Source organism: Haliotis cracherodii, unplaced genomic scaffold, assembly GCF_022045235.1.
Source record: "Haliotis cracherodii isolate W230 unplaced genomic scaffold, xgHalCrac1.p SCAF_35, whole genome shotgun sequence".
NCBI lineage: Eukaryota > Metazoa > Mollusca > Gastropoda > Lepetellida > Haliotidae > Haliotis > Haliotis cracherodii.
The window spans coordinates 365,796-378,540 of record NW_027266292.1 but is presented as its reverse complement, the minus strand read 5'-3'; the positions used below and the strand labels follow the sequence as shown (position 1 = coordinate 378,540).

The 12,745-nt window shown below is 39.9% G+C and overlaps 1 protein-coding gene across 3 annotated transcripts in view; it reads right to left on the bottom strand.

The window, feature by feature from the left end:
- The window catches only part of LOC139477713 (uncharacterized), a 35,088-nt gene extending 23,258 nt beyond the window's left edge, over positions 1 to 11,830 (bottom strand). For 2 of the 3 annotated variants that reach the window (XM_071260107.1, XM_071260109.1), the window contains exons 1-4: positions 11,713 to 11,830; positions 2,846 to 2,903; positions 1,505 to 1,607; positions 969 to 1,106 (exon numbers count right to left, since the gene is read on the bottom strand). In XM_071260107.1, coding sequence (XP_071116208.1) covers positions 969 to 1,106; positions 1,505 to 1,607; positions 2,846 to 2,899 — 295 coding nt within the window. In that variant the 5' untranslated portion in view covers positions 2,900 to 2,903; positions 11,713 to 11,830. The remainder of the gene's footprint in view (positions 1 to 968; positions 1,107 to 1,504; positions 1,608 to 2,845; positions 2,904 to 11,712) is intronic. The other variant, XM_071260108.1, reaches the window with a different exon arrangement.
- Positions 11,831 to 12,745: the final 915 nt, after the last annotated feature.

Sequence of the window (12,745 nt, the reverse complement as noted above, 5' to 3'; positions counted from 1 at the left end):
GTCCACACAACATCGAGCTTAGAACAAATTCAATACCTCTAGGCTTTTTTCCAGACTAAGACAGTCACATCCTTTTAATGTGTAATTTGTCTTGCTTTTGAGGACTTGACGCAGTCAAAATGTGGGTACTTCAAGATTATGTGCAAGTTTCAACTTTGAAAATTTATGGGTACAGGACACAACCAGTTTTTTGTCCAGTGCAACAAGGTTTAGTTTGGTGCAACTGGGTTTTGTTTGGTGTAACTACTACATGTACTAGGTTTTGTTTGTTGCAACTGGGTTTTGTTTGGTGTAACTGGGTTCTGTTTGGTGCAACTGGGTTTTGTTTCGTGTAACTACTAGGTTTTGTTTCTTGCAACTGGGTTTTGTTTGGTGCAACTACTAGGTTTTGTTTGGTGCAACTAGGTTTTGTTTGTTGCAACTGGGTTTTGTTTGGTGCAACTACTAGGTTTTGTTTGGTGCAACTACTAGGTTTTGTTTGGTGCAACCTCGTGCAAGTTAAATCAAGTTCTTTAAATCAAGCCCTCATAAGGAATTTGCAGGGACCAGGAGGTGAATTTGAGACAACCAAGAATTTTAAGTTCGACACAACAAGGTTTGACTATTTCTAATAAAATGATACAACTGATATTAACTGCTCGTCGTTATGCAACTCTAAATCATGTCTGCAACATCAGCATCCCCCTACAAAACATCTCAAACAACCAATCAGGTGGACTTGTCAGACCTTCCTGCTGAGAGGTACTCTCTCAGAGGCAAATGATCTGTTACAATTATGATGAGTGAGTGAGTGAGTGAGTTGGGTTTGATGCCGCTATCAGCAAGATGTAAGACACCAGAAATGGGCTTCACATATTGTACCATGGAAACTTAACACAAGCGTTTGGTGTGATGAGCGGACACTTTAACCACTTAGCTACCATCCGTCCCTGATTTTAATGAAATTGTGACGTTCACTTGATGCTTACCTTCGGTACACCCAAGCGGCTTGGAGCAGCGTTCCTTTACGACTCCAGAGGTAGAGTTTGAAAAATTCACCTTTCCATCTTCACAGTCCACACAGACATCAGGCTCTCCATCTTCTGTACATCTTCGTATCCTTTTGTCTAAAATTTATCAAAATAAATATGATCATATATGGAATATTTTGAGTGAGAAGGGTTTGACTCCACTTTGCTCAGTATTTAGATTATCACGGCATGTCAGCTTAATGTGGGTGAAAAGCCCGAAGTGATGCAGGTCTCAGACAATTATGGTTTGACAAACGTACATTTTATCCACTAGGCTACCCAACATTCCCTTTAAAATACAGCCTACACCTAACAGCAGCTCTGTCAGATTATTGAGCAACAAAGTCGGTGTGCAAACCTGGGAAGTTTTGATGATGGCTGTCTTAGATGTTTGGAAGAAGCTAACGAACTCAGGTGTCATAGTTGACAATCAGTTTATCCTGGCACAACCAAGGGACACAACTCTACACAGTGAAGACTTCACATATACTCACTTAGTCCACAATAGTTTGGGGAGACTATTGGCACACAGCATAGATGGTGGGAATCCTTGTCGTACAGTATCTGGCCGAGAGGGCAGGTTGGAGCACCACTACACTGCAACAGAGAACAGAATGAGTGAATGAGTGAGTGCAGATATTATTTTATGTCAGTCTCAGTAATATTCAAGCTATGTCTGACAACCTATGATTATTCAAGCCAGTGGCTGACAGCATGAGCAATGATCCATGATCCATCAGGGTACACTGGCACTCAATCATCCAGGTCACTCATCATGATCACTCTCTTTAACTAGCTGACTCTACAACACGTTTGAGGTACTTGGGACAGGAACACAAGCAGAAAAGGTCAATATTCTGCCCTGGAATCCCACAGGAGAAGTCTAAGGTGTGGGGACCTATTCTGCCCTGGAATCCCACAGGAGAAGTCTAAGGTGTGGGGACCTATTCTGCCCTGGAATCCCACAGGAGACAAGTCTAAGGTGTGGGGACCTATTCTGCCCTGGAATCCCACAGGAGAAGTCTAAGGTATGGGGACCTATTCTGCCCTGGAATCCCACAGGAGAAGTCTAAGGTGTGGGGACCTATTCTGCCCTGGAATCCCACAGGAGACAAATCTAAGGTGTGGGGACCTATTCTGCCCTGGAATCCCACAGGAGACAAGTCTAAGGTGTGGGGACCTATTCTGCCCTGGAATCCCACAGGAGAAGTCTAAGGTATGGGGACCTATTCTGCCCTGGAATCCAACAGGAGACAAGTCTAAGGTGTGGGACCTATTCTGCCCTGGAATCCCACAGGAGAAGTCTAAGGTATGGGGACCTATTCTGCCCTGGAATCCCACAGGAGAAGTCTAAGGTGTGGGGACCTATTCTGCCCTGGAATCCCACAGGAGAAGTCTAAGGTGTGGGGACCTATTCTGCCCTGGAATCCCACAGGAGAAGTCTAAGGTGTGGGGACCTATTCTGCCCTGGAATTCCACAGGAGACAAGTCTAAGGTGTGGGGACCTATTCTGCCCTGGAATCCCACAGGAGAAGTCTAAGGTGTGGGGACCTATTCTGCCCTGGAATCCCACAGGAGAAGTCTAAGGTGTGGGGACCTATTCTGCCCTGGAATCCCACAGGAGACAAGTCTAAGGTGTGGGGACCTATTCTGCCCTGGAATCCCACAGGAGAAAAGCCAGAGAGTTGAAAAACAGCAAGGATTTACAAAACATAATTCTCCAGGGACATACTCGGTGATTCCTGCGTTGTCAGTTACTGACTCAGTTAATAGAAACATTTCTAAATGTAACTTATGTTGATTATCTCCTTGTTAACTACAAAGCTAGTACTCACCAGGTTATGAATCAAGATGGACAAGACTAGAACAATGAATGGCTGCAGTCTCATCCTGCTGCAACAAATCAAGTTTTAAAACTGAAGATTATCTCGGACATAAGTACAAAACATCAACATAATAATGTTGATTTCTTTAATGTTCTTCACAAATTAATGTTGAGAGTAGGCAAACAGCCAGGATTTACCAAATGTAATTCTCCCAGAACCGATAATATGCAATTTCTTGAAACATATTTGTATTGGATTGTACTGTACGGTAAGGCACTGTATTGTACTGTATTGTACCGTATTGTAATGTATTGTACTGTATTGTACCAGAGCTCCAGATAACTTTTTGAGCAAATGAGTTTTTACTCTAGGATTTCTTTTGTAATTGGGTTATTACATTTTTCATTGGGTAACCAATATTATTTCACTCATCCATTCATCACTATATTGGGTTTTCCCAATATTAGTGAACATTTTAAGAATAAAAAAAAAGAAATAATGTTTTAGATGTATATAACTGTTCTAAATATATAGGCTTGACTTAGGAAGTAAATTTGCTCTTAATTGTGTTTCGGAAATCTGCTCCATTGTACGCATGCTAAAAAAACTTCATTGAGTATTTACGCATTGGATTGCCTGTCCAGACTCGATTACTTACAGACCGTTGTCATATAGCTGGAATATTGCTGAGTGTGGCGTTAAACAACAAACAAATTAACAAACTGTTTTCATTGATTTCAGTAGTCTCTTATAACCTTCAGGTGGTTTCTGTACATATAGCTACTAACTGTTTGATCAACCTGTTTTAATTCCAAGAAGAATGTAATCTGCATATGTCTGCACAGAAGAGAGACTTAAAAGGACAACCGCTCTCTCTCTCTTTCTCTCTCTCAAATCCTGAGTCAGACTAAACCCTTACACACAAAATTGATCTTTGAACACACTAACTTCCTCTAAGCTTTATTTACCATACATCACTAATTCCTTGACTATGTGTAATTTATCACAATTTCTTCGACTTGATATCCTCGAAATGTGGGTACTTCAAGATTTTGTGGGGGCGGTCGGGTAGCCTAGTGGTTAAAGTGTTCGCTCGTCACGCCGAAGACCCGGGTTCGATTCACGACATGGGTACAATGTGTGAAGCCCATTTCTGGTGTTCGCTGCCGTGATAGTGCTGGAATATTGTTAAAAGCGGCGTAAACCCATACTCACTCACTCACTCAAGATTTTGTGATTAATTTATGTGACACTGGCAGTAGGCGCTGGCAGCAGAACATCCAAGTTTCTCGCACCTGTAATGTTGTTGCTGCTTCATCAATGTCCAGGGCTTGATTTAAGGAACTGGATTTAACTTGCACCAGATGCATGTTGACATAAATATTTGGTTGCTCTTTTAAATAACATGTTGCACTGGTGCATGCTTTACATAGCTAAATCGAGCCCTGTATGTCAGATGTTATGAGTGAGTGAGTGTGGTTTTATGCTGCTTTTAGCAATATTCCAACAATATCATGGCGGGGGACACCAGAAATGGGCTTCACACATTGTACCCATGTCTGGAATCGACCCCGGGTCTTCGGCGTGACGAGCGAACGCATTAACCACTCAGCTACCCGACCGCCCCTCAGATGTTATGAAAGACAATCATGACAAACAAGATATTGGGATATACCCTATGTTTATATTTAGTTACATAAAAGTAATAAAATTTGGGATAAAATTGCTTAAAATGTCAAGTACCAGATTCCCAAAGAAATGCTATAACACGATGATTCTTTATGATCGCAGAGGTAAAAATAACTAGGCTTGGGTGTCAAAAAGATACTCCAATCTTGTGGGTATGAGTACATTTGGAGAGAGCAACATGTAACAGTATCAGTTTGTTTCGTATATAATTCAAAACAAAGGCTAAAAGGTATGTATTTTCAAAAGTGGTACTCTTCATGATGTTTACACTATAAGTTAAAGCATTACACGTTACAAGTGTTTTAAATCATTCATTCTTACTGAAAAATATCTTTTGGATATAAAGAAATTCCGAACAGCACTATCCCATTTCAGATGTAGTTCTCATGACCTTCTAATAGAAAAAGGTTGACATTTAGCGATACCAAGGGAAAACAGATTGTGTAAATATTGTACTCGCCATGAAATAGAAGATGAATACCATTTTTTGCTAGTCTGTCCACTGTATGCAAATATCAGAAAAGAATATATAGTAGGGCTGAGACGGGTCCAAATTTACTACCCGGGTACCCGCCACCCTATTACCCGACCCTACCCGGGTACCCGTTGTAGATATTTAGAGATAGGTACAAACTGTCCGATTTGGAAAAGTTTGACCTTAGCCCTGTCAAAATGTTTTCAGATACACGTGTAAGGTGATCTGCTCATGCATCCACTGAAGATTAATGTATGAAGTTTTATCTTTATTCAAACATATAAAAGTCAGAAGGAATGGGTGCATTGTCAGAAAGAAATGGGATATTTATTAGTGACTTATGGTGTCACCAAGAGTTTTAGATATTTTTTGTCATCAAATAATATATATCATGTGACAAACCACGCGTCCGGGTAGTCCTATGGGTATCCGGGTCTTACTCAGGACCCACCCGACCCAACCCAAGTTACCTGTCCCAGCTGTAATACATACATACATATTTATATCTGAATCCTAGAATAGACAAATTTTATATCCTCATGTCACTTCAACATGTTCAAAATGAAACAGTCACAAAATATCTTGCAATGTATATTTGCCATGCAATGAACATCAGCTCCTCTGCATTATACATGTAGATGTGATATTTAGTAACGATATATGTAATTCCTACTGCACCCATTGCTACTGTATGTAAATATGTACTTTTGGCCTATGGCCTTTTTAGTACTTGAAATAAAGATTGGTTGATTGACAAACAAGAAGCAAAAGTCACTGAAGAAAATTTTCATCTTCACTTAAGCAGTTCATCTGCTGTTGATAATGATACTGCACTAGCAGTAGTGGTGACCGTTGGCTTCGTCTGTGAGTTTTAGGATATTAATTACTGTATTCAACGTAATAAGCGCTCCACTCTAATAAGCGCCCACAGCGACATTTGCTAATATATTGGCTAGTGAACAATCCCAATCAGCACCCCTTCCGATTGATCAATGTACACAAGACTTATAATACGCACTCGTGTGTTATATCACCCTTAATTATGGACAATTAAATTCTTGAAAAATATATCTGTCGTATGTAAACATTTCAGGCTGTTAGCATAAACAACGAAATTTCCGATCTTTCAACTCAAAATAATATTCTAATAGTGCCCTGGGCACTTATTTCGTCGAACACGTTACACCTTTTTCCTGTGGTCACCGCTTCTACCAGCCATGCTGGCAACCTAGATATTACTGAGAGTTCAAGTGTAGGAAATAGCAGTCAGTAGTGTCTAAGGGGTGACCCGGATACAGCCAGTTCAAGCACACTCCACATGGTCCATGCTAAACATTATCAAGGTTATGGTATTTTGATTATCCAAGTGATGCATTGATGACGAATAAGTACTGTAATAGTCAGCACATTCCAGCTCGGTGACCAGCAGATGCTGGATCTGAGTCAGTAAATGAGAAGACGGAGATCAGTAAATACTTGGGTCTGAGTCAGTCAATGAGAAGACGGAGATCAGTAAATACTTGGGTCCGAGTCAGTAAATGAGAAGATGGAGATCAGTAAATACTTGGGTCCGAGTCAGTAAATGAGAAGACGGAGATCAGTAAATACTTGGGTCTGAGTCAGTAAATTAGAAGACGGAGATCAGTAAACACTTGGGTCTGAGTCAGTAAATGAGAAGACGGAGATCAGTAAATACTTGGGTCCGAGTCAGTAAATGAAAAGACGGAGATCAGTAAATACTTGGGTCCAAGTCAGTAAATCAGAAGATGGAGATCAGTAAATACTTGGGTCCGAGTCAGTCAATGAGAAGATGGAGATCAGTAAATACTTGGGTCTGAGTCAGTAAATGAGAAGATGGAGATCAGTAAATACTTGGGTCTGAGTCAGTAAATGAGAAGATGGAGATCAGTAAATACCTGGGTCCAAGTCAGTAAATCAGAAGATGGAGATCAGTAAATACTTGGGTCCGAGTCAGTAAATCAGAAGATGGAGATCAGTAAGTACTTGGGCATGAGTCAGTAAATCAGAAGACGGAGATCAGTAAATACTTGGGTCCGAGTCAGTAAATCAGAAGACGGAGATCAGTCAATACTTGGGTCTGAGTCAGTAAATCAGAAGATGGAGATCAGTAAGTACTTGGGTCTGAGTCAGTAAATCAGAAGATGGAGATCAGTAAACACTTGGGTCTGAGTCAGTAAATGAGAAGACGGAGATCAGTAAATACTTGGGTCCAAGTCAGTAAATGAGAAGATGGAGATCAGTAAATACTTGGGTCCAAGTCAGTAAATGAGAAGATGGAGAACAGTAAATACTTGGGTCCAAATCAGTAAATGAGAAGATGGATATCTGTAAATACTTGGGTCCGAGTCAGTAAATGAGAAGCTGGAGATCAGTAAATACTTGGGTCCAAGTCAGTAAATGAGAAGATGGAGAACAGTAAATACTTGGGTCCAAATCAGTAAATGAGAAGATGGATATCTGTAAATACTTGGGTCCGAGTCAGTAAATGAGAAGCTGGAGATCAGTAAATACTTGGGTCTGTGTCAGTAAATCAGAAGACGGAGATCAGTAAATACTTGGGTCCAAGTCAGTAAATCAGAAGTTGGAGATCAGTAAATACTTGGTTCTGAGTCAGTAAATGAGAAGACGGAGATCAGTAAATACTTGGGTCCGAGTCAGTAAATGAGAAATTGGGGGTGAGGAATACTTGGGTCTGAGTCAGTAAATGAGAAGACGGAGATCAGTAAATACTTGGGTCTGAGTCAGTCAATGAGAAGACGGAGATCAGTAAATACTTGGGTCTGAGTCAGTAAATGAGAAGACGGAGATCAGTAAATACTTGGGTCCGAGTCAGTAAATCAGAAGATGGAGATCAGTAAGTACTTGGGCCCGAGTCAGTAAATCAGAAGACGGAGATCAGTAAATACTTGGGTCCGAGTCAGTAAATGAGAAGACGGAGATCAGTAAATACCTGGGTCCGAGTCAGTAAATCAGAAGACGGAGATCAGTAAATACTTGGGTCTGAGTCAGTAAATGAGAAGACGGAGATCAGTAAATACTTGGGTCCGAGTCAGTAAATGAGAAGACGGAGATCAGTAAATACTTGGGTCCGAGTCAGTAAATGAGAAGACGGAGATCAGTAAATACCTGGGCCCGAGTCAGTAAATCAGAAGACGAAGATCAGTAAACCCTTAGGTTCGAGTCAGTAAATGAGAAGATGGAGAATACTTTTACAAGAATGAGCAACACCTAAGAGGTGAGAGTAAAATGACACGCAACCACATCAGCAAGCCCAACCACCTGAGCTAGCTGTCATACAACCAGTACCAGGAAGCTAAGGACACATTCTAATCCGAGTCTCTACATGCAGTGAATGAAATCTCCATCAGTACAACGTCGGCAAACTTTGCAGATACAATACCTGTGGGACACCTGCTCGCGACATCCCTTATCTCCAGTGCATTATGATACACAAGGCTCGATATAAGGAACCTAATTTTACCTATGAAAAGATACATGAAAACCCTTGTTGCACCGGACAAAACCAGGATGCACCCAGGTCCCATAAGGTTTCAAAGTTGAAACATAGACATGATAGACATGATAGATGCATTTATCATATAATGGGTAGTTTTCTCGGCAGGATAAAGCCAACGGATAAAAACGATATCCGTTGGGGTCATATGCGGATAGAGATGCGAATATCGAAGGTTAAATAGGGACTACTTTCACTGTTTATAAAGAAACATGGCCTCGCCCTCGTCATTCGGCGATCTAGTCAGAATTAACCATCGGGAAGCTGGATAATGTACAGGGATAATAGCTATTATTATCAAAAGAACAGTCTAATATACTGAAAATCAGTGTCTAACTGTGACGTAGCTAAGGCATTTTATATGTTTTGACAACTTTGGAGATAAAAATTTCGAAACAATTTTGCGAGGGCACGAGGCATAGCCAAGCGGGATCCGTAGCCATATCTGTGCATGTAGACTTCTGCGGCTTGAAACCTTCTCCACAAATTAAAATAGTTGGATTTAGCCGAAATATTTTTTAACTGTTACCTTGTTTCGTTTTGTCGCTGTGTGTACATCTGACTACACTTCTTAATGTTATGACAGGACAAACCGACTGTCAACAACGTCTGACTGTGGCCATGACGTCTCATAGACTAGTGTTAGAGTAGCTTCTCTTTGACAAAGGGCAGTTACTCTAGCTGACAGACACCGATGGATTGCCGCAAAAGGCAATCAAAAACAATTGTTGTTTTGCGTATATGTTGCTTCAACACTGTATAAGAAACAGATTTTAGTTGGAACTATATTGGCTACTGTCACTGTCCGACTGACACATCACTTACCCTGTGACGTAATAAATATTAATGCGCCCATTCCAGGAAAACTCACAATGTTTCGGTAATGTTTGTGAGAGAGGGAAAGCCATTTTGAAGCACAGAATTACAGAATGACATTATAAGATATAGAGGTTATCACTAGAGTGTGTTTGGGGATGGTAAATATCCTGCATTAGGAATAAACATTGTATTTAGCGAGCCTTGGCGAGCTAAATACATAGTGTTTATTCCTAATACAGGATATTTACCATCCCCAAACACACTCTAGTGATAACCTCTATTAACTAGTCTAAATAAATAACATTTCACATCTCTCATGACCATACCACGATTTTCCAAAAATTAATGACATATTTCTGTAAAACAAAACAGGAACATCTGCATTTGTCATCCAAAACTGGTTCCTACATGAGATATCGCTTGTTTGAGATCAAGTGATATCTACCTACTTGTTGATAAAAGTGGAAAAACTTGCGATGCCTCGTAGGTTTTCCTCTCTTTATCAACTCGTGTTGATATATTTGATATAAAAGAGACTCGAGTGAGATTCTCTATATAATCTTGGAAGTACCCACAATTTGATCACAAATTTTACATTATATAATCCTTCCTCCTTACCATGCGCACTGGTCAGTTTAGGTCAAATAGTATTAGGAGGCAAGGCCATCACTGGCATAAATGTTTTGCGACTCAGAGCTCCAGATTAGCTGCGTATGTGCGTAAAATACGCATCAGAAATGCAGAAATATGCAGTAAAATAAAATCCAAGCGTATCAAATAGGCAAACGAACATAACCATGATTATAGATACGCTACAAAAATAAAACTTGTGCATATCATCAAAATATTGTGAAGTAACCCTGCGTATTCGTTTAGCAAATCAGCAACTTATTTTGAAATTATAAACGGGCATTCCTTCAAACACAGGAATCCGTATCTAAAAATAGGCGCCCTCATGAGGGCGTCTATTTTTAGATACGGACTCCTGTGCTTCAACATTGCCAAACTCCATGATGACAGTTACATCATGATCATTTGCCATCACACTTTCTTGTGGAAGTATCGTGGTATTTTTGAGTCCTATAAAGCTCTCGAAACCCACACGACACCAGTTTGCAGGGACTAGATAAGATAAGATAAGATAAGATAATATTTATTGCAGAAACGTTCCATTACGGGACAGATGCAATTTAAAAAGACAAGACATTATGATTTATATATACATATATACACACATACATAATTTACATTCCTGTAGACACATACAAAAACAAAATAATCAATATTTCATAATTGATTATATTTTTATACATAAAATGTCAACGGTTGATTATGAAGGGGTATTTATTGTTTGAAATTATAGATGTGGAAACAAATGCAGTTGATATTGACTGCTTCATTATTTGACAGGATGTATTGAAATAATTTATCTTCATGACTGTGGATATTTACATTTACATTTTGTCTGGATAATTTTTCAAAGAGTATATTTCTTTCTCGAGTGTGTTTAATACAGTGAAGTAAGTAGTGTTTTTCGTTATTTTTTACTTTACAGTGATTGAGATAGGGTTCTAATTTTATTTCATTTCTAACTATCCTATATGTCCTAAGTTTGTTTCCTGTGCCTCTTGTTGTATTTACATCTTGAAGAGATTCCTTGATGAGGGAGTTGAATTAGATTTGATTGTCTCTTTGAATATTGGTGATAGGAAAGCTGAAATACTCAAACTGTGTTTTCCTAAGAATAGAATTAGCTGGTAAACCCATCCTAATCGTTTTTTCACCAAATATGTACTTTCTGTAAAAGCATTCTGAAGTATTATGTTTTTGGAAGAACAGACATGGTGATAAAAATTTGCTATTTTGATTAATACTGTGTAGATAAGGGGGTAGAGTCCTAGTTCAGCTCGGCTTGCCCAGTTATGTGTTGTTTTGTTGACATGAATATTGTTTTTAAATATTTAAATTAAATTCCGGGTAACAGAAATTTGAATACCCTGAAAGAATTACTGATACCAAATGATTTTAAAATGCATGGGTAAAATACCCACAACACCAAAAGCTTATCTGGAGCTCTGCGGCTGCTTCTGAACCAACGATGTACTGCGTTGCAGATAACTTAGCGTTGACAGCACAAATGCACGATCATAATGCACTTACCAACCTATGCCATGGCGATAACGAAATATGTAACCATTCCACTCTTGAAAGCGACACATAAACCCGATCGATGTAAAGGATGAAATACTACGCAATTGTATTTTGTGAGGGGATCCAGGGTATTATTGATGTACAATGTTCAACGTTGTATGACAATGCCAGTGTTAAAAGAAACATTGTCATGACACACATCCTTACCCGCTGTCATTGGAAAGGAACCATTCCTAAAAATACAGCCATCTTCTTCTGATCACTTGATGTATGACAACCAACCTGCAATGAAACGACACTTCCTGCTTTCACACCGCGACTGTCGGTTGCCTGATGGATTGTCGCCCTTTCGCGCACTCGGTCCCAGACTCCGCACCGCGCCAGGCGGTCACAACCATGCATGGGGTTGAACTCGCAAAAGCCTGATCGTTTTTCTTTACCATTTTCCCGAGGTTAGGGCGTTTACTGACTATAAAAGTTTTCAGTTTCAAACAAATTGTGACTGTGATGACGCCGAATATGCGTCCCACAGCCAATTATTATCTTTGTTTGTAAATTTGATCTTTTATTTCATTTCAACAATCATATCATTGGTACAATCACGGACCTATATAACCGTTATACAAGTCCGTGGTACAATAAGGGAGTGGGGGAAGGCTCCTATGTGCCGTGTGCCGGGAGCCACACAGAGGTGCCAGTAAGCGTGAACCCAGGGGAGAGTTAAGTTACATAGACTGGCGGCAAGTCTCCCTCGCCATATCCCTTATTACGAGGCTGTGGAAATACGGGACGCCCCCAGTTCACCATCTGTCTCCAGAACTCTCACGCCGACTTCTTGAGACTTTTTCTGTACTTTTTAATATCAAAATACACTTACTGTTTGTCAGAAGAGTTAGTTACATACTTAATCAATAGTCGATTAAATGGTTTGTTTACGGTAGACGAAATTATATGACCATAGTGTCATTGCCAAACCCTTCAGTTAAATTCTAATTGATCCAGACTGCACAATATCGGGGGAAATCATCATTACATCTCTAGTTTTTTGGTACCGTTAACGAAGGCGAAAATATTGCATTAGTGTGTCACATCATGTATGACGAACAATACCCAATACATTACTTAAAATACAACATCTGGCCGATTCAAATGACGGGGATTGCTAATTGTAACAACCTGTAAATACCTCCAATTGTCGTTGAGACGCCAATTATGCATTTCAGATCGAAGTGCGGCGAGG